Source organism: Lolium rigidum, chromosome 4, assembly GCF_022539505.1.
Source record: "Lolium rigidum isolate FL_2022 chromosome 4, APGP_CSIRO_Lrig_0.1, whole genome shotgun sequence".
NCBI classification, from domain to species: Eukaryota; Viridiplantae; Streptophyta; class Magnoliopsida; order Poales; family Poaceae; genus Lolium; species Lolium rigidum.
In genome coordinates, this window is record NC_061511.1 from 29,986,885 (window position 1) to 30,009,708 (window position 22,824).

A 22,824-nucleotide genomic window follows, 5' to 3' on the forward strand; every position below is an offset into this window, starting at 1 on the left:
AAGAAAAAAAAATGTGGATGTATGTGTAACTTGTTTCGATGGAAATTGTTGGGCTTGCGACCAGATGGATCGGAGAGATATGGTGGATATATTGGCTAGTTTAAATTGCCTGGTCTTGGATTGTTGGATCCAGTACTGATCGAGTTATGTTAAATTGTTAGAATTGAGAGTCATTACTGATTAAACAAACGGATAGTCCGACCGATCCCAAACAAACAAATACTAGCTCCACCTAGGTCAATACATGCATCGATCTTCTGTTTCTTTTCTTTCGTACACCAGACCAGCAGACGAAACCTCAAGTCGGTTAGATAGATCGACCGGAGGCCAGGCGGCGGCGCACAATGGCCGGCGAGGAGGAGCAGCTGGTGGTGGCGAGGACGGAGCCCCAAGAGTGTAGCAGGTGGGCGGTGATTGGCCTTCTGGCCTGCGCGGCGGTGGCCCTTGACTGCCTAGGCGCGTGCCAGATGATCAATTTGGAGCACACAACGAGCCCTTGCCTTGGTCTCCTCGTCGGGTACCTCTTGCTTTGCCTGGGGCTCTTCGTGTCCGCTGCTTGCATTTTTTATGTGGACGAACTGCTTAGCGATGATGATCCATATGGGGAGATGTACATAGACAGATTGTTGTCGCTCTAACTGACATTGTTTAATTGTTGGGGAATTGTTACATCAATGGAAACACACACGAACCGGTCAAAACACAGGCATGACATTAGAGTGTGCCGTGTACTCAAGCATTGTTTCAGTGCGGGCTGCGCGAGCGGTACCAAATCGAGGCTAGCGATGAGTCGCGTGGAGAAGCAAGGCGAGCAAACTTTCGCCCCCTTATACATTTCATTCATAGTTTTCATGCAACTTCAGACCAGGCCCCTTTGAAACAGAAAGGGAATAGCAGCGACAATGCCAGCCTTGGACTTAAACAAAATTGAACACTATCCTGGCATTTTAAACCAAAGTCTTCTCAAACTACTTTCCTTCCCTTCGAACTCTGTTCTTCTCCTGTTGCCTTTTCCCTTCCTCAACTTGGATTGTAGCCCTCGCTTACATTTTCTTGGCCAGTATAGGGTCCACGATAGCCTGAGTTTGGCGGTGTGTTTCAATCAACCTGATATGCCATATGTTTGTACCTTTGATCCCTTTGTTTACTGTGCACTTAATCTAGGCATTACCATAGTAGTAGGGAAAAAAAGTCGTTCTAACCAAAAGCTTTTCTTCTGTACCTCTATCTCTGTGCATAAATATCAACAAGTGCCTTCGCTGCCTCTGGGGCGAAGAATTTGGCCTGCATGAAAGGAAGTGAGATATGACATTCTGTAGACAGAAGGCGTTGGATCTGTTGAATGACCCTACTTGGTTAGAACGCAACTCTGTTGCTCAAATTCATTTCTGGTTACTGCTACGTACAGATAGCATATCAACGTTCAAGTCCCTAATGCCCATAGTTTAATTGCACACAAACCGGGTATCTTTAGGGTGCAACTTTGGAAGACTTGATAAATTTTCAACCACTGTAAGCAGATTTGTATGTTGGGTCGCACACAAAAACCGTACCTGAATAAACATTCTTTCTGCATCGCCTGCCTTGCCATTCTGCTTCAGTATGATTCCCTGAGAAAATGGATTCAACATATTTACCATCACTTCACAACAGAAACACATAGCTAGTTAATATCAGAGCAACATCAAAATTTAGTGCTAACCCACTAGCTGAATCATTGTATGTCCTAGATGTTGTCCTAGCAAGCGCCACTGAAATTTTGAAAATCCTAGCTACAGCAAAACTTAAAGCATTTTATGAATACCTTCGCCAAATAACCGCGGAAGTCTTCAGGATGTTCTGTGATTAGCTTATCATAAACTGTAACAGCATCACTGATATGGCCCCAGTCAGAATAGGCCTTCCCTAGAAGAAGATCAATCTGTACGTGATAGCATACGCAAATTACAAACTATTGGAGCTCACTCTCTCTCATATGAACAATCAGTAACCCAAACAATGCCGTCAGGGAAGAAACAGCATAATTTTTTTTGAGGAAAGAATAAAAAAACTTACTTGGATAGGATCAATATCTTGAGACTTCTGAGCACCTTTGTCATTTGCAGCCTTTAGGTCAGCACTTGGTATTTGACTCTTTTCATTCAACTTCCGGCGGCAAGAGAGAATTACTTCAACTGCCTATCACACATTATGATCGATTAAATTCAAATAATATGTCATGCGTTTTTATTTGTATGATGCAGTCAAAACTAGTGTTAAACTTCAAACAAGTACTATGCAAGGTATCATCATCGCAATTTTGTTTAAAGACCTGATCTGGCTTCTTAGCAGCAACTAATGAATTTGTCAGACCACGAAGAACTTCAAAATCAATGCCGTCAGATGCCTGTTGAACAATGTGTTAGCTTTAGAAAACTTGTATTATGGTAACCAGTTAACTAGAACATATATTTTGCATAATACAGATGTGCTATCAAATTTCCTTACAGATAAAGAGTTCCTATATGATGAAGAACTCCCCTTGTAATCCTTGAGCTCAAACTTTACTTCACCTAACAAACGATAGGCTTCTGCTTTGTCAGGGATAACCTACATCAAGTAAAATGTGTGTTTCTACCAGATAATAAGTTCACAAGATCGACAGGAACGCCAGATAAATACAAGGTGCACCAAATAGCATACCTTAACTAGTTTCTCAAGTAGACTGGATGCCTTCTCATATTCACCAAGTTCAACCAATGATACTGCTGCACCCTGTGGGGCCATGTCAGAAGTAAATAGGTACATTGTGGAACTAGAATGGCAGTTCTCAAAATAAAATAATCCAGAAAGCTCAATTATTTATAATATGCATGTTATTATTCTGAAAACTTTCTTTATGACATTAACTGTCAACAAGGAAAAGAAAACAGTAAAACCATATTCCGCTTTTCAAACGTTGGCCATTCAGGACAACTGACCCGGATATATGGCTGGCCAGGACACAGTGGTAAGGCTGGTAACTGCCAGTGGCCAATAGAACTTTCACTACCTAAGTATGGAACATTCATGGACAATCATAATGAGATTTTTATGCAAATATGCAGCAGCAGATATAAACTGATAAATACCAATATGTCAACACAAAGAACATATTAAGAGGAGAAAGTCCTAGGAGACCATATTTAAGAATGTAACTCAAACAAAAGAAATAGAAAGAAATAGAAATTCACCTCAAGAGCAGTAGGATCATTAGGTGACTTCGTCAATGTTTCTTCGAACCCTTCAAGTGCTCTCTAATCCAAACAATTAACAATATCTTAATACGATACCAAAGTACCAAATATAAAGCAAACTCTTGTTCAAAACAAATATATCTTAGACATTTGTTGCACTTCCCCTTGGAAATCAAACATATGGTCAGAGGTAGAAAACAACTCGTGAGCAACCACATTCAGCAACAACAGTGTGACTAAGCATACCGTTTTATTCCTGTGATTCTGAATACTTAGATAGTGGTTGTGACCACTATGCAATACAGGTAACAAAGCTTCCATTATTCCCCAACTGGGGAAACATATTTACAAGTGATCATAACTGTTAAGCTTCATGCACTAGCCACTTGAACCAAAAGTCCGAACTGATGGAAAGGGCTAGGCAATCCACATATACACTTCACAACACCCCCACTCGCGTGTGACGGGAGAAGAGAAAGTCAACACGTGAAAGAAGAAGAGCACACCGAAACAGCGGTGACTAAAGAGGGGGGCAACAACAATTTTTAGGCTTCATTGCGAAAACCAGGATTTGAACTCGAGACCTGGGGCTCTGATACCATGTTAAGCTTCATGCACTAGCCACTTGAACCAAAAGTCCGAACTGATGGAAAGGGCTAGGCAATCCACATATACACTTCACAACAATAACCTTCTTGTGAAATAATATACTATAGTTTTCAGTTTGAGTGCACAAGTGCTGGCTGTCAAGCTTTTTCTATTACTTCTTGAGTCTTTCTAAGGAGGACAGACGAAAAAAGTACACAAGGTTACAATCTTGTCAAGGGATAAATATAGGCATGGGTTTATATTTATTTTTCCCTTAAAGAAAATAATTAATAAAAATCTTTGATCAGTGTCACATGCACCTTGTTTCATTCGTTGTAATTCAAGTAGTTAATATATTTTTAAAACCTGCAATACTTCTGTGGGAAAAATAATGGCACCTTAAAATTTGTTTTTTCCTCTGCAGAAAGTTGTTTGTTGACCACCGTGCTTTCCTTGCTAGGACTATCACTGTAAAAGGGAAGTGTAGAGTTAACCAATAAGCCCAACAAGTATAAGAAAAATAATCATGCACATAATGTAACATAAAGTCAACTTTCAATCGCAAAACAGAATCATTACAATTTTCCTGTGACCTATAATTTAGTTACAAAGCATGAATCAATTTAGTTACCAACATCACATGTAAAAGAAAAATAATATAAGGTACAATTGCATTTCCAATAAATTCATCACTACATTTCCAAACACAGAAAGTAACACATATATGACATATCACAACATTTTCTGTGGGTGAGCTTGTTCTCTATTTTGTGAATACCGCAATTGCAGAAGGAAGTGGTCACATAGATAACAAAAATGACACAGTAGCCTTGAGTAATCCCTACAAAACTGAATTAGTTTCTCAGTGTTCTTGGTGATGCATGTATGATCAATTAGTTTTATTTCCAAATATGACTCAGAATTATCCAAAACTTAGATATCTGTGATGACCTAGTTGGACATGCATAAGGCTTCAGACTTTGATCTGATGTATGAAAATCTTAACTGAAATCATTATTGCATCTGAAATCAACTCCTACATGGTAATACTTGATCTAGGTCACACTTATCCTGTATTAGGATATATTCATTTTATTAACATAGTACTACCTCCGTTTCAAGGAATAAGGCGCACGCGCATTCCAAGACGAACTTTGACCACAAAAATTAAGCAATAAAATCTTAATTATATTATATGCATGTAACACCGTTGGATTCGTATTGAAAAATACTTTCTAATGATGCTAATTTCATACAAACAATCTTTATATATTTGATGTAATTCTTGGTCAAACAAAAAACTCGTAAAACAAGGACGCCTTATTCCTTGAAACGGAGGTAGTAGGTGGCTATACTTAGATATGTCCTGTAAATTATCGGCCGGTTAAACCCTGTCGTATCTCAGCAGGACAGCTTAATCTCTCCTCTGATCCTCACCCTGAAATTATTGAGGGAGTGTTTCCTAGGCGACTTATGGAGACTTAGAAAAACCCTCCAATTCGTATATTTTTTTATAATGGGCAATATTATTAATATCAAGTTGAAATTAAGTACATCCAGCCTCTGCAACAACACAATGTCAGGAGTTACTCCAGACATTGAGGATGCACACAGTAAATTATTACAAAATAAAGTGTCATGCCGGAGCTATCAGCCACACGCAGTGCCGCTGATAAAACTCGGAATGCGAGAAAGTTAAGGTTTTCCTAAAGTGACTCTAATTTGTACATATAAGATTTAAGATTCTGATAAAACTCGGAATGCTCAGTATGAAAGAACAGAAAATTGCCAATGATGGTTGAGTGGAGTTTTGTGATAGTTTGTACAGAATACCTTAGTTTTGTGAAATTAACTACTTGTCTATTTTATACGCATAAGGAATTTTAGAAAGAAGTGCAGTATGAATAGGAATAGTAAAAGGCATGTCACGTGTGGACTCTAGCTCAAATAACTGAAAAAACAGAGTGAACTATTAGTCGTCTGTTAGCGCACTAGATGTAAAGTCACCTTCCATAAGGAAGAAAATCCCCAAGAGTGAAAACTAGTCCAAAGACCACAACAGCTATGCCAATTCCAACCTGCCACAAAAAATTATGCTATATATGGTAAGGAATCTACCAAATAGTGAGAACACGATAACGATGTATAGAAATACCAACCCTTGTACCAAAGCCAATTGTACTCTTATCTGATTCAATTGGAGCATCATAATCAATAGCTTGATAAGTTTTCTTCTCCTCAACTTTCTTTTTATCAAGTGCAGACCTGTAAAAAAGATAATAAGAAAGAGCCCCCCTAGTTGAGAGCATGAATAAAAACATTTAAGTAAAATAAACCATTTATTTCAATATGCCAAATGATCAATTTTTAGTGCATAGGGTGGATATCTCATCAAGAGTTGACCAGTATTATGTACACTTTAACTAATACAACATGGCAACATCTTATACACACATGCATGAGAATAAAATTTGAAGCTTTGTAGCCAAACTTTACGAGGTAATGCGGCTTGGAAACATTCACGGAGTCTAAACATTCACGGAGTCTATACAGCAATTAGATTCACAGGATATCTTCCTAATTTGCTATCTGGGCTCACCAAAGTCAGCTACATGTTACAGACATTGATTGCGCATTTCTGAAATTTGGCAACTATAAACTTCGATCAGTCTAAAGGTAACAAGGGCAAACACTAATAAAGGGGTAGATGTTTTGTGCTATTCACAAGAAAAGTATTTTTTATTTTTCATATATCATCTTGAGGAAAGGTACAAGTAACCTGTATTGGGTACTTCTGTTATTAGTAAATTCACCATCAGCTAGGTGCAGTTGTTGCACATTGATGTGTCATGTACTCATTCTAACATACCGCATTTGTAATATATAACTCCAAACAAATAAAGTTTTGTTGAACTGAAAAAATAAATGAACCTTATTAATAAAAGAGCATGGTATCGGCTCCAGACGAAGAGAGTCCAGCAACACACTGACATGATAGCCACGGTAAACGTTCAAGAAGCATCCTAAGACGTCTTGTCATTTTAACAGATAAAATAAAGGAAGTACCACAGGCAGCAGAACAAAGTTGGCAAACTAGCGAATCTAAATAAATATTTAATATGGAGGTGGCATAACAAGATTGATTTCAGAGAGGTTAGTTGTCTTGACTTTCTTAGAACAAAGAGAGGACTATTTTTTAGAGAAACGGAGAGGACTATTTTACACTGACAGAAGGACGAGTTTAAAAGATTAGATTGAAGCATGGTCTTTCTTTGCTTGATATATGTAAAGCCTAAGTAAATATGCGAAACAACCATGACATATGACGAGCTTAACTGAAATGCAGACATGAATGAGGCTGGCCTCATAAGAAGAGTATTCTATCTAAAGGAAAGCTGAGATTGGAGCTAAGCTTGAGCCGATCAAAATACTTACCTTTCAGTAATTCTTTGTTCTGCTATTCCCTCCGCCCCATAAAGGATTTCTTACATTTGTCTAATTTTGGTAATTCTAGACACTAGAGGTTTGCAGTATAAGACTCAGGGAGAAATGAGTACTTTGTCAAATTCACATTGAGGATTAATACGAACTTGGAGTACACTCTATGTAAGCGGGTGTGGCTCTCCACAATTTTCCTACTACCGCCTCTTGTTGATCATCAGTAAATATGTCATTATTCTTGGACACAGCTACACCGGATAGTGATTTCAGCCAAAATTCTAGCAATACATAATGATAGCAATCATATAGGTGTGTAGTGAGAAATCAGGATGGACGTAAAGGCGTACTGTAGATTCTCACAGTACAAAGGGCAGTCACGGAAAAATACAGCATGCTAACAACACACTGGACAAATCTGTTGTGGTCAGGAAAATACAGAGCACATACATTTTTTATATTTTTTAACACATAGGTTAAATAAACTATGAATCTTTTGATTTGGTACCATATCGAGTCCCCATATTTCATGTATAGAACAACTTGCTCACAAGGTTTCCATGAGTAGCATAACTAGACCTCTACTTAAACATAGTCCTAAAACAAATGGATCTATTGTTTCAATCAGTGTAGCATGAATAATAATTCAGTACCTTCGAACAGCTTCAATTTTTTCCAGAAATTTCTTATCCATGACTGTTTTACCAGATTTGTTTTCTCTTCCAGTTCCTAATTCTGGTGCCCCTATAAAATGTGAATGCCCAAATAATGAGACATGTCAATGGTAAAAGTAAAAATAGTTCAAGTAACAAAAACGCATCTAACAGATATCATAAGCTAAATGCATAAAATTAGTTTAAAGTCCTATATATAGACCCAAAACAATCGCCCAACTTATATTTTTTCGAGAACGACTCAGCTTATACTGAAGGCAAGAGAGATAGATTGAAGGTTTAAAGCTGGAAATGCCAGTTCCGAAATATTAATAAAAGAATGCTAGCGCCCCAAAAAACTCTATGACGAGGAACTTCCACAAAAGTAAACCTAGTAACAAAATACTACGCCTTAGGAAGTTGCAGTATAACCATATGAGATTTCCAGTACACTAGTACTACATTCTAAGAAATAACTATTCTGTGAGTCTATCTATGACAGTAAGGCCATCAAATGCTATGAGGAAACAATTTATGGGCCACCAAGTAAACAAAATTGGAAGGAGGGTGTGGTTAGAGAAAACTAACACAAATGGTAAGTTGCTAAACAAGAAAATTTAGAAATCTCGGTAGCATAAACTGCCATCCTTACAATACAAGAAAATAATTAAACATAATCTAATTATAGTGAACTAAAAGTTATGCACTTACACTGTTCCTCGTTCTTTGAGTCTCCAGATGCTACCTTGCTGCAGCAACACAAATTTGTTGGTGAAACTGTTCAGGAATGTTTTAAGAACAAATATAGATAAACAAAAGAACTGATAACTAAACTAAGCAAAAGATAATTAAGAAAATATTAACTAATGTTTTAGAACAATATGAATAAAAATTACTGAAATTTCTTCGATAATGTTTTAGAGCTGCCAATAATGTCAACATAAAGAACCATCAAGTAAGGCATAGCTAGAGCAAAAAAGGAAAGATAATGCATGGGAGCTTCATACATCATGAGTTCATGACCTTGAATTACCAGGATATTTATATGATTGCAGATAGCAAAACAGTTTAGTTTTACAGATTATCCAACAATGTTTCAGATAAGAATAATGCTAGGAGCTGAATCACGGCTACTCCCTCTGGTTTCCTAAAGCTATCTGTTTCGCTATAGGTAAAATCAAACTTCCAAAATTTTGATTACTAACATCATTAAGAAAATAAAAATATTTAGACTAGATATTTGAAAATCATATGGGTTTTTTCTCGAGAAGTACTTCCACAATACATTGTTTTGTTGGATCTATAAGTATATTGTGACAGAAATAGTGCCCCAAGTTGTGCCCCAGAGATCTTTGCAATGTCCAAACTCAAAACGAGAACTTATAGGGACCACAGTTATGGCCTGTAACCTACTCGATGTGATTAAGGCTGAGGCCTGGTCGTGGGTTCACATGATTTTGTGTGCCTCTGTGACTCATTTGTGTTGGATGATAAAAGTATAATACAGCCCATCTTTACATCCTCAACACCAACCTAATAAATATATTTAAGCAACTAATAACAAGGAATGAAACTGAAATTTTCAACACATTAATTTTGCAAAGGCTGTGGTGTTTAGCCGTGTGTAAAATAAAATAGTAGTAGCATTGCACACTGCTGTGTTAAGAGCCATATCATATGGCATAATTATGGTGGCAATTTAACACTTACGCAGAGAACTAAACTGAACGAAAACATTCGATGGGAAGTTGCATCACTATTCAATCACACACCTCTTTAGATTTGAATTTGGAAATGCACTTCGGTGTTGTATTATAGAAGAGGTACACAGCAAGCAAAATGTGGCAACAACCACCGTAAACAAAAACAAGGATTCTGTCATTTCATAATGCGACGGGAAAAAAAATCAGACTACAAGAAGTTCGAATATGTTTTACCTTTTATCCAGTGCAACATCCTTTGCCTTCTTCCTGCTTTTAATCTATGGAAATGACAATGCAAAGTGGACAATTATGGAACCAAACCTTTTAAGACAAGCAAGTGTACAATTCTAGTCATTGAACAAGATGTAGGAATCCAGTGAAGAAAAAATCATACAATCAACAACCTCCTATGGGGCTAGAAAGTATCTCCAGTTCCATTTTAAAACAATAATGGTGGCCAAAGATGGAATGCAATGCACCTGCACAGAAGTAGGTGAAAGGAAAACAGAGGACTGATGGAACCTACTTTCTTCTTATTAGAAAGATCAGTCCCAAATCGAGGCCCATTGGATGCAACGCACTGAAACTTGAACGTCTTGTGTGTTCTATAGCTGACCGTCTTCAGTCCAAACATGTCCAACACAGCACCTTGCCCAACCTTTTGCAAGCACCCCTACAACACAGACACATACCACAAATAATAAGCTTGTGTTCGAAGTGGACTACTGTCAAATTCTGCAATCGAAACCATCATCAAGATAGAATTTAGTTTGGGCGAAGCAGATTGCTGAAACTCATTTAGTTTGGGCAAAGCAGTTTATTCTACTATATGAGTTTTAGCAACCTGCTTTGCCCAAACTATTTTTTTTAACTTTCTACCCCAAAATGGAGATAAATGCAAAAGGGTTCAGCAAGGGATTCATAAAAGCTTGTATTAGCAATTGCTACTACCTGTGGTGAACGAATTTAACATCGGAATGGCTCCATCGCGACATGAAATTAGCGGAAATAAATGGACGAACATCAAAGCCTACTGACTGTATAGCTGTCTTCAATAATCGTTACAGTTCCAATCCAACTAAAATCAACCCGCGTTCCACACAAGAAACCATTTATTTAGGGCGTCTAGTGGGAGAAGTGGTGAAGAAGCTGCGGGGAGAAAAAAGGGGAGTAGGGGTTGGAGTACCGGTGCCGGGAGGCCGGCGGCGCCCATGGCCGCGCTCGAGGCGACGGAGACCAAGGGAGTCTTGAAGCGGACTTGTCGGCTGCTACGCGGGGAGGGGAGGGGCAAATGGATAACGGAGCCGGAGAAGATCCTGACTATGGAGTGAGCGGCGAGTTTGCCGTTCGCCCTCGCGCGAAAATGTCAGCCGTCCGTTCAAAACTAACGGCTTCCGTTCATGCTCCATCTTTTCCATTTCTATTTTCATTTTCTTTTCCCTCCTGTGTGAGAAGTGCCATATAAAAAAAAACTCCACCGGGACAAAAAAAATGGGGTGCATCGTGTCGGTAGGGTGGATCGCCTCCCGACACCAGCTATAAAAGGTCTCGCCCCGCATCCACACTACCGCACACCTACCTCTCGCCTCTCGCAGCAATCCCCGTCTCTCCACCTCCTACATCCTCTCCTCGCCTCGAAGATGGTGGATAACGATGAAGTCGAAGGCTTCGGTGGCAATAGACCACACAGTCTCTGCATCAGCGAGGTGTGCGTTGTCCACGAGATCCACATGTTGGTGCTGCTGGATTGGCACTTGCCAATAGGCAGGAAGATCAACACGGATGGCCCATCACGTAGCGCACGAACCTCTAGGATGACATCGAGCACCAACGAAAGGATTGACGTCGGAGGCGAAGGCAGGCCCGGATTGGGCCTCCGACAACGAGCTATGGCAAACATTGTCCGTGGCGGAACGCGAGACGATGCTCACGACCACCTATGGCCGTGCAATTGTTTTGGTTTCCACACGCTACGAACACCGCAACACAATGAGGTCTTCACGCGCTATGGGTACAGGCCGACGCCACCAGTGCATGCGCCCTCCGCCGTGGCACGCACCCTTCATCGCATTGTTGCCACCTCGACGGGTGCGTCGAGGTCCGCATCGCGCTCATCGTCATCGCAAAGCAGCCCCTCGTCATCGCGTCACACTCCTCTCATCCGCAAGATAGAGCCCTCGCCGCCACCACGCCTCTCCACCATGACATTATGTTCTGGAGCATTCGTCATCATGTTAGGCTCCCCTCGTCTCCAAGAAGGAGGACCCAGTACTCCCTCAGGGGTTCCTCTATCTCCGGCGCATTAGAAGAAGAGGGAGGACTCGCTGCCGCCGAAGAAAGAGGAACCCTCGTCTAAGCATAGCATGAACGTCAGATTGGACAAAAGAAGAGCAGGTTTGGACCAGAAAGACTCCAATAGGGATAGAGAAAAGGAAACATCTTTTCATTTGAAAATTTTATGTTTTCCAAACCTTTTGCTGTTCTGAAATGTTTTGAAAATTCGAACTGATTTCAAACATACTGTAAATACCCAATGGCCTTCCTAACATATATTAGAAGGTCCACATAATTTTTTTAAAGTTGAAACATTTTGAACACATTTCGAAGTAGAGGAAAGATGTATTCAATTTTACTGTTTCCACTTTATTTAAAAGCAATTTTTCTTAGAGAGTTTCATCTGATGCTCATGGGTGCAACTGTAATTTAGGACAAACATGGGATGTGACAGAATATGTAAACTTGAGGAGAGAAAACATCATCAGATCAGCCTGTTGACTGCCAAAACCCACCGGCGGGCAGCGGCCTTGTCAACACTGTAGAGCCGGGGGGAGCCTAGAGCTGCGGCTGGCTGAGACCCCTCCGAGCGACGGCCCGCAATGCTCTTCTGGTCACACGCGGCGTTGCGAAGTGCAGGGCGTGCCACCTGACCTATACCGGTCGGGAAGGTGATGAGATTGCCTCGCTTAGTTTCCTGCGGGGCATACATGTAAACGTTAAATACGAGCCTCGATCGGCTCTCGGGTTATCCCGTGAATCGGCTCAAAGAGCCGATCCACCCATGATCCGTACGGGGTGTACGAATACTTGGTGGTCCTGCTTGATCAAGATGAAGCTAATGAGATCTACGACGATTTAGGGTTTTCACCACATAATCGGATCATCCTACTCCGAGGTTGGGCCGGATGGCCACGCACGGTGCTCGTAAGCCGATCCTAAACAAGGCCAAAAAACCAACATGAAGTTGATCCTAGGAACATCCCGTTTAGGACTTGCGAACGCCACCCTACGTGCCACGGGATCCTCCCCCTTTGTAAGGCCAAACTATTGCGGATATTAAACTAATCCTTGTAGAACAAGGAGCAATCGTAACGGATCAGATCTACTAAATAATGATCAAGCGGGGTGCCGCCCCCACACCTGAGATAGGCGTGAGGACGGCTAGATATGCAAGGGTTGCACTACGTAAGCATGCTTAAACGAAGAACAATGCTAACCCTAACACATCTAATGATAACTACGTTGCTCGCCATCAAAAGCGCTTCGGTACGAGCAACGCATGAACAACGTGGGGCTTGTGCTGCCTAGATCGCAAGATGCGATCTAGGCAGCATGTCGCTACCTGATAGAAACCCTCGAGACGAAGGAGTTGGCGATGCGCCGAGATTGGTTTGTTTTTGGGGTTGAACGTGAGTTGTTGTTTATTCCATAAACCCTAGGTACATATTTATAGTCCAAGGGACTCTCTAATGTGGGCGTGCACTAAACCGTGCACGAGTAAGATTCTATCTCTAAACTAAGATGCGATCTAATATATTACAGATATCCGGGCAATTAAGCCCAACTTGGTATAAAAGGCCGATCCACGCACTCCTTCTATATATATATTTCTTCAAACCATCTTGATCGCGGCCCACCTCCGACTTGGTCAAATTCTGGTGATAACACATGCCCCCTGGTTTTGGAAATGACATTTCCAAAATCATTACGCTTTCTTTCGTCGGGTCATGTCATGGCGGAGCTGAGCTGCCGCGAGAATCCGCATCATGATGCCTTGCCCCTTCCACTTCTCCACGTGGCCGTAAAATTTTCCTGTTGGGCAACACCTCCTCGGAAACTGCTGTGGCATTGAATCTCTCCCATATCCCCTTTATTTAACCGTTCTAAACAATTTGCGTCCCCTTCGTCCTTCTCGCATCGGCACCAAAAACCCTCGGTGCCGCCATGTCTTCTTCCTCTTCCTCCGAGTTTTCCTACGGGTCCAACTCCTCCCGCGAGACGCCGCCGAAGTTCGTGCCCCGGAAGACCGGGACGAGGAGAGCCATGCCTCCTCCATTTGGTCCGAGGACGACAAGTCCTTGACCAGCGGGGACGAAGATCTCCAATTCCTTGCCGATGGGGAAGCTCGGAGCCCAAAGCGAGGACGACCCGGTTCTCTCGGGACGGCTGCCCCACCTCCGAAGAAGAGGGAGAAGAAGACGACGACGACGACGACTCCCTCGAGGGCTACCCGCCGGCGAAGCGCCTCCGCATGTGGTGGGACGACGACGGCGGTGGACGACGAAGACGGGGATGAAGCCCCGTGGAGGGCTACGGGAGTAGCGACGAGGAGCCCATCGGCAGCAGTGCCGATGAGAGCTCGGAGGATGACGATGAGGGCAATGACGGCCCGTAGATAGGACCCCTGTCATAGGGTCAGTAGTGGTAGATGGGGCAATGTATCCCCTCGTATTTCCTTTTGAGAGCAATTCAGTTCTTTATGTAAGAAATCCCGCTTATCAATGAAGAATTGTTCCCCACTTTGATTTTGCCGATTTCTTCCGAGTTTGATTGAGCCGATTTGCCTCTCCTACTCGACCTTGCCGATTTGCCCACTTTGCCAATGTGTGATGAGCCGATAACAACGCACCGGCCCTTCAACGGAGCGATCTACCGGGCTGTTGCCCCCGAGTCTCAGCCGATGTAAAACAGAGACGAGGAATACGCGCATGAACTGTGTAGACCTGGGCCTGATTGTGTGCGGGGAAATTCCTTATGTAGCGTCAGCCGATTTGAACACAAATCGGCCTCTCTGAGCGGAAAGCCTTCAAGGTGAGCCGCCCCCCGAGTTCTTACTCGAGGCGAGAATGTGCTCTTTCTTCCTCTGACAGCCGATAATCTTCCATTCCAGCTGTACTAACCCCACAGATTGGATAATCCTCGCACAACCGAGTCGATGGCTACGCATCGGCTGTTTCTTGATTCTTGACATGCTTGCTCCCGACATTGTCCTTGAAGAAATTTCCCTTGAGTCGATGGCCCTGCATCGGCTGTGTTCGAAAACTTTCGAATTTTCATTTTTTTTCTTTTTTTTCTTTTGTTTTTACGGCCGACCTGTGCATCGGCCCCCATATTCCAATAACCATCAACAAAAGATGAGATGCTTCTGTTGTATACCCTCATATTTCCATATACCTGGGTGCCCCCCCGAGCCGATTCTGTCAAGACAATTGATGGTATCGGCTCTGTATGGATAACATGTTGAACCCAGGCAGAGAGGTAGGTGAGGATAATTTTGGCCGATTGCTGGAATCGGCCTCCACGTTGCTTGTTCGTTGAAGGTTTTGTAAGTTCCCTTCGTAAATTTTTGGGGCCGATCACAAGGATCAGCCTCTCCTGATTTTCCCATTGGTTTGATCTTGCTACTTGGTCAGGCTGGATGAAACCAACCCAACCTCCGACTTGATGCGCCCGTCGTCGTCCACCTTGTGTGCTCCGTAGAGTCGTGGAGCGCTACGCTCTGTCGGCAAGACGAGTACCATGTTTGTGCCACCCGATGTCTCATCATCGGCTTTCCTCTGTTTAGGGCGCCACTCCATTTTCCGTGGACGACCCTCTTCATCCAGGGTTCGCTGAACCTTTGCAGCCAGATCGGGCCGTGCCTTTCTTAGCGTATGCAGGTATAACCTTTCGGCTTCCTCCAGGCCGCGCAATCGCTGAACCCTGCGCTTCTGGGAACGGCTGAGTCCGTCAGGGCACCACCTTGGCCGGTGATACCTGTCTTCTTCCACTTCTTCCTCGTCTTCTGAATCTTCAAGATCTGCCCAACGAGGTGACTCAGCGCGTTTGCTTTGTGGTGGGAGAGGCCCTAAGCGCTCGAACACGGACACGTTGGCTGCCTCCTTCTTTTACGATTGCATTCCGGGCAATTGCCGATTGTGGGCAATCGGCTCATTCCTGAATCCCAGCGGTGTACGAAGAAGGGCAGTCCCAATGCCTGGCGTTGTCGTCTTGCTCCCTTGATGCTTCCGTGGCATAGCGCTCATGCTCCTCCTCATCGTGATCCTGCCGACGATATCTTCCGGCTTCTCTAGCCAAACGATCTTCTCTATCACCGTAATAGGGTCGCCGGCGTTGACCATACTGATTAACATATTTGTTGAGGAGGTGATCGAGAGAGGGTCGCTGATATCTTATATTCTTCACCTCTCCCTCGCGTGACATAGCGCTTGCCATCATGACGGAGCCGATCGCATGGAGCGGCCTCATCCGTATCCTTGCTTTGTGAGAGCAGCTGCCCTCATCTCCATCTTTGCCGAGTGGTTTCCGGGCCCTACCATGTTGATGCTTGAACGAGGGGCCTGGCTGGCAACTTTCGGGGTAGGTGATTCCTACCATGTTAACGGCGGGGAAGGGTTGGGTGTCGACCTTCATGGCGTACTCGGTTGAAAATTAGCCGCCCCTTCTCTATCGCCGCTTGGATGTGCTGACGCCACACCCGGCGGTCGTTGGTGGCATGGGAAAGCGAGTTGTGGAATTTGCGAGTACGGCTTTCCGTTTAGCTCTTTGCCGTGGGGAACTTGAGACCTTCGGGAACCGTCAAGCTGTTTCTCCTTGAGCGAGGAGGTCGAAGATTTGTTCGGTCTTGGTCACGTCAAAATCAAATCCCACAGGCGGCCCTGGTGGCTTTACCCATTTGCGAGGCCACGGGGTTCCTCCACTGAGTCCACTCAGCCACTTGCTATCTCTTGGCCTCCCGCGGGCACTTCATCCTCCTCCGTATCGACCATGACTACTGCACGCTTGAACTTGTCTTGGTACGAGTCGGGGTGGCGCTGTTCATATGCCGATAGTTTTTGAACCATGTGCGCCGGTGAGGGATAATTTGCTTGGGAGGCCATGTCCTTGAGCTGTGTTGCAAGGCCTGCCTACGCCAACTCGATTGCTTCCTTTTCAGTTATACGAACCGAATAACATCGGTTCCTAAGATTCCTGAAGCGACTGGATGTATTCGTCACCGTTTCCCCGCGCTTCGACGTAATTGTGCTAGATCGGCAATGCCAGACTCGGAAGCTTCCGAATGGTATTGCATATGGAACTGTTCTTCCAATTGCTTCCAAGACTGGATGGAGTTCGCTGGTAGAGAGGTGTACCATCCAAAAGCCGATCCCGTGAGGGACCTGTGAAAAGAGCCTCACGCGTAGCTGATCCGACACCGAAGCCGGTCCTAGTTGAGCCAAATATCGGCTGACGTGCTCGATGGAGCTGGAGCCATCTGATCCACTGAATTTGGAGAAGTCAGGGAGCCGATATTTTGGTGGCAGCGGGATCATCTCGTAATCGTCAGGGTACGGCTTGGAATAGCCGACCGCCCTTCTTTTCGGCATCATGCCGAACCGGTCTCTCAGTATGGTACTGATCTGATCCGCCGTGCTGGCCGCGGGAGTTGCACTACGAAGATTCGCCGGGGTGGCGTACTTGGCCTGCCACGTTTGCTTTTCCGGCTACGAGCCAGCTGCGGGAGCTGGGCTCGGGAGTTTCGTCGGTGTGGCGTATTTAGTTAGCCACGTCCGCTCTGTCGCCGACGTTCCTCCTGTCTTCGCCGGAGTCCCCGATGTTGTGGCCTGGTTTGTGAGTGCCCGAGTCACCACAATCCGGCACATACATGCATGCGTACCCATGAGGGATCTCCTTAGGCGCCTCCATTAAGAACTGGTAGTCACCGGGGTCGCCACCAATTCGTAGACGAGGAATGCCGGTGTAGTCGGCACTTCAGCGAAGTGCTGCCAATGCAAATGGCAGCGGTGGACGGGACTCGGAATGGCAATTCTCCTTGATGCGTCCCGAGAGCTGGTCCTGACGGCGAGTACTGGTGGCTCATGATCTCCTGGATCACGCGCAGGGCGACACGCTCCAGCACGTTAACCAAGTTCTCAGAGTGGCGGTGTAGCGAGTGAGCCACCAGGTAGTTGATCTCTTGCCGCCGGACCCTGGTGCGTTCCTCCGACGGGGAAGAAAGGTCTACCCCATCGAGTGCACCTTCCGGTGAGAACCCCTTCCATCCGATGCCACCGAACGGGTTCTCCGAAAAGAGCCGATGAGGTCGGCTTCGAGGGTAGCCTTGATCTCGTTGTATTGCTTCTTGAGGTCGTCGGGCGGATCCTCGTAGGTGACTGGCGTGCCGTCCGCCATCTCGGATGTAGATGGCGATGTGGTTGATGTAGACGATTGTCCCACCGGGCGTGCCGAGAATGTGTTGATCGCCAAAACCCACCGGCGGGCAGCGGCCTTGTCAACACCGTAGAGCCGGGGGAGCCTAGAGCTGCGGCTGGCTGAGACCCCTCCGAGCGACGGCCCGCAATGCTCTTCCGGTCACACGCGGCGTTGCGAAGTGCAAGGGCGTGCCACCCGACCTATACCCGGTCGGGAAGGTGATGAGATTGCCTCGCTTAGTTTCTGCCAGGGCATACATGTAAACGTTAAATACGAGCCTCGATCGGCTCTCGAGGTTATCTCGTGAATCGGCTCAAAGAGCCGATCCACCCATGATCCGTACGGGGTGTACGAATACTTGGTGGTCCTGCTTGATCAAGATGAAGCTAATGAGATCTACGACGATTTAGGGTTTTCACCACATAATCGGATCATCCTACTCCGGGTTGGGCCGGATGGCCACGCACGGTGCTCGTAAGCCGATCCTAAACAAGGCCAAAAAACCAACATGAAGTTGATCCTAGGAACATCCCGTTTAGGACTTGCGAACGCCACCCTACGTGCCACAGGATCCTCCCCCTTTGTAAGGCCAAACTATTGCAGATATTAAACTAATCCTTGTAGAACAAGGAGCAATCGTAACGGATCAGATCTACTAAATAATGATCAAGCGGGTGCCGCCCCACACCCGAGATAGGCGTGAGGACGGCTAGATATGCAAGGGTTGCACTACGTAAGCATGCTTAAACGAAGAACAATGCTAACCCTAACACATCTAATGATAACTACGTTGCTCGCCATCAAAAGCGCTTCAGATACGAGCAACGCATGAACAACGTGGGGCTTGTGCTGCCTAGATCGCAAGATGCGATCTAGGCAACATGTCGCTACCCCGATAGAAACCCTCGAGACGAAGGAGTTGGCGATGCGCCGAGATTGGTTTGTTTTTGGGGTTGAACGTGAGTTGTTGTTTATTCCATAAACCCTAGGTACATATTTATAGTCCAAGGGACTCTCTAATGTGGGCGTGCACTAAACCGTGCACGAGTAAGATTCTATCTCTAAACTAAGATGCGATCTAATATATTACAGATATCCGGGCAATTAAGCCCAACTTGGTATAAAAGGCCGATCCACGCACTCCTTCTATATATATATTTCTTCAAACCATCTTGATCGCGGCCCACCTCTGACTTGGTCAAATTCTGGTGATAACACAGCCACGGTTCACAAGTAACAAATAATATCATCGACAAAATCATGGAACCGCCCCGTGTAGTGTAAACTCCAAAGAGGGTTTTTTACTTTCTGATATAGTTTTTTTCGAAATTTGATCAGAATTGTCACCACGACCATTCGTACCTAGGTGTTGAATCTTACTAAAACTCTCGTTGTATCTCCTATGTAGTGAGCGAACTTTTTTTAATAATACGAATTAAATATTTAATTCTAGAAATAGCACGGGATTTCAAATAATTTCAAAAGTGTGACTCGGTCTGTCAGCAGCTGATCGATCGGACTTTAGAAAACCGACTGCACGTTGGCCGTTGATTCCATGTCAGTGTCAGCACTAGTTGGTTGATAGCTGAACAATTGGTCAGCTACAGACCGACCGGCCTACCAATGTCCGACAATGGTTTCCATGGTTTTGGTTTAGGGTTAGGGGTGATATCTCTGGGCACTTCTCCCGCCATTCTTTTGCCGCCACCGCTTTCCCGCCATATGTTTCCGCCACCGCTCTTCCGCCATATTTTTCCCCTCTCCTGCCACCGCTCTCCCGCCATATTTTCCCCCTCTCCCGTCACCGCTCTCCCGCCATATTTTGCCGCCACGTTCTCGGATTTTTCCCTATAAAAAGCAGGGACCGACACACTTCGTTGCACATGTGCTTCTACCCCTATTTTTCCTGCCGTCTCACGCTTAGCTACCATGAGTGTGTCGTGCTCTGACCATGAGTCTAGGCCGATGAAGGCTAAGGCTGCAAGTTTGCCCCAGGGTGTGACAGCGGAGTGGTGTTGGTGCGGCCGTCTTGCGAAGGTTAAGCAAGTGGAGGATTTCTCTGATCAGTTTGGCATGAAATTTTTCATGTGTGCGAACTATGATCATGATCCATCCTGAAGTTCAGTTTCGTCATTCATCAGGCCGCCGGTATGTTTTGACAAAATTTTATTTAGGCATATTCGTATGTGTTTATGTATGTGGTTTAATGTTACTGTTTGTGTTGCAGTCTCCCCCTCCCCTATGCAAATGGTTTCACTGGATAGACACTGAGCAGCCAGATTGGGCGCGGGAGGAGGTTGAGGAGAAACACCGGCATGCGTGAGTAAGATTCTTTGAAGAGGAGCGTCAGGAAAAGGCTCGTGCTAATGATAAAGCAGAGCGAGAGAGGTAGATCCAGAAATTAAGGGCGGAACAAGCTTGAAATCGCGAGGTGAATCAGAAGAGGATGGATGATGAGGTTGCACGTAGGTTTGCAGAGGAAGAGGTGCGAAGGGAGGTCCGTGAAGCAAAAAGGAAGAGACTAAGGGAAAGAGCTGCTGAGGCTGCTGGAAGAACGTGGAGACAAGTTCGGAAAATGCCACGTTGGCCGCAGGGAAAGTATAGTGATTTGTCGTACTGGCTTTGTATCTTCATATCAGTTTTAGTTTGTCATTTCCCCTCTTTCCCTTAGTCTCTTCCTTTCCGCTTCATCATTCCTTAGCGATATAAGGTAGAACCTATCTGGATGGCTGACCATATATATCTAGCAAATTTACACTTAATAAGTGCTTAATGGTTTCATCTTGATGACAAAAGACACACGTTTTACTTCCATGCCAGTTGGCTTTGGCAAAGTTATCCTTGGCGAGAATGAGACCATGATGAAGATACCACGCAAACACCTTCATTTTAAGAGATATCTTCATCTTCCAAAATTTTGAATTATTATCGACTGAAATATTAGGTACATAGAAGCCACAAAGAGTGAACCACTCCCATTAAGAATCCATCTAAACTCATCAGACCCATTTCAACTGAAGCAAGACGCTGTAACAAGGCATTCCAATAGTCTTGTCTATGTCCAATGAGACTTCTTTTGAATGCCACATTCAGCGGGAAAGTTTCCAACACCTTAGTGATAGTGTCGCCTTTATGACACACGATATTGTACAACGCCAGATATTATTCTCGAAACGTGGCATTACCTAGCTATTTATCCTCCCGGAACCGAATTTCCGACCCATCCTTAATAGAGAAAGATCCGCATGGAAAGAAGAATTCTTTGTTTCCGTAAGACCTGCCTAGAAATGCGAGTCCCTAGGTTTCCAACATACATGCAACAACGTCTTTGAGCCAATGTAATTTCTTCTTAGAAGTGTTTGCCAAATATTATCATTGGTAAGAAGCACATCTATTTACCGAGTAGAGTTCTATTCTTGACCTGGAAATCTTGGATTCTAAGTCTGCCATGGTCTTTGGAACGGCAAAGCACATTCCATTAGCCAATCGATATTTACGGTTCTCACTATTTTCTTGCCAAAAGAATCTTGATCAGAAATAATCTAATCTTTTTAAGACTTCTTTAAGAAGTTAGAAGAAAGAGATCAATACCATATTACTTAGTACAACATTGATTCAGAAAGTACTGTAGTAGCAAAACTAGCTAGCGTCACGTCGATCACGCGCCTTCCGTGGGTAAGTATGCGCTATATGAGAGCATATAGGAGAGCATATAGGAAAGCATATAGGAGGGCGCGTGATCGGCGTGATCGGCCCTTCCTGGACGTGATAAGCTAGCTAGCTGCTATAGGAGAGCATATAGGAAAGAAAAAGATAGTCGTCTCTTTCAAAATTGGTATTCAGGATTTCAGTTATCCCATATAAACTATTGATAAGTAAAATTTCCCCAAATTTTAGATTAGAAAAAACAGTGTGCAAAGAAATGCAGTACTACTGAAGAGAATAAAAAAGAAATATATCACCAATTCCTTTGAAAATAGGAGCGATATATGTTTGCCCCAAGAAAAAAGGGTCTATTTTCACTTTGCTTTGGACATGCATTTTGCCATAGAGAAACGTCTCCGCGGCGTGGATCTTTAACAAGTTTCAACTCTGATAAAAAATCAAGCAGGGGCAAGAAATATGCACCAAAAATTGCTAATTTTGGTTTTTAGGCCCGTGTGGAAAGGTATTTGTTTCAGTAATTATTATGAAGTATCATATTGTTTTCGAGTGGATACTATTTATTGTTTTGTAAACTGTTGTGTTGTGTTGAAATTATATGGTGTATTAATATGAAGTGAGATTTGACTACCCATGGGGCCACCGGTGAACGGTGTATCCCAAGAGAGAGAAAAAACCATCGATTTTGAAAGCAATAGAGTACTACTAAATGGGCACATAATGTTTATACATAACTAAATTCCATTCCACCATGGTAAATTATGTCACCGTAGCAATGCAAGAGCTTTGTGCTAGTCGTTTCTAATCTCCATGAAAAATTTGTGGCCCAATGCATGTCTATCTACTCGGTCCTGTTTGAGCATTCACGTGGGCATGCAAAGCACAAAGGGAAAGCACAAGTTAAAACCAATTTTAGAGAGTCAAAGAAATAATCCCTGTAAGATCCCTGTGATAATATAATCAGCTTGTGTTCCCGCAAAAAAAAAAAAAAAAAAGAAGTGTTGGTTCATTGCCAAATAATCTCTGACCGCACAATTTGGTTTATTGGTTCATGATCCTGAGATGATATATGGATGAAAAGTTTGTTGAAATTTG

The 22,824-nt window shown here is 44.0% G+C and overlaps 1 protein-coding gene across 3 annotated transcripts; it reads right to left on the reverse strand.

Moving 5' to 3' along the window:
* Positions 1 to 795: 795 nt before the first annotated feature.
* Positions 796 to 10,899, reverse strand: LOC124706529. Of its 3 annotated transcripts, none has more exons than XM_047238193.1 (17): positions 10,784 to 10,899; positions 10,124 to 10,270; positions 9,832 to 9,875; positions 8,606 to 8,643; positions 7,895 to 7,985; positions 5,963 to 6,068; positions 5,811 to 5,881; positions 4,202 to 4,271; positions 3,213 to 3,275; positions 2,683 to 2,754; positions 2,488 to 2,589; positions 2,312 to 2,386; positions 2,056 to 2,178; positions 1,805 to 1,921; positions 1,554 to 1,610; positions 1,223 to 1,284; positions 796 to 1,079 (listed from the first exon to the last, which is right to left on the reverse strand). In XM_047238193.1, exons 1-16 carry the CDS (start codon positions 10,808 to 10,810, stop codon positions 1,225 to 1,227), a joined length of 1,263 nt encoding a protein of 420 aa, XP_047094149.1. In that variant the 5' UTR covers positions 10,811 to 10,899; the 3' UTR covers positions 796 to 1,079; positions 1,223 to 1,224. The 3 variants fall into 3 exon arrangements, with proteins under 3 accessions (XP_047094149.1, XP_047094147.1, XP_047094148.1); XM_047238191.1 differs by having other exon boundaries at positions 796 to 1,107; XM_047238192.1 differs by having other exon boundaries at positions 796 to 1,123.
* Positions 10,900 to 22,824: the final 11,925 nt, after the last annotated feature.

Bases quoted from the DNA above. Each gene is read 5' to 3' on its own strand.
- LOC124706529 (XM_047238193.1), bottom strand. From the start codon at position 10,810: ATGGGCGCCGCCGGCCTCCCGGCACCG. The intron at 9,876-10,123 runs GTAGGTTCCATC...TCATTTCCATAG, and splicing joins ATCTTTCTAATAAGAAGAAA to ATTAAAAGCAGGAAGAAGGC. The intron at 8,644-9,831 runs GTAAAACATATT...GTGTTGCTGCAG, and splicing joins GATGTTGCACTGGATAAAAG to CAAGGTAGCATCTGGAGACT.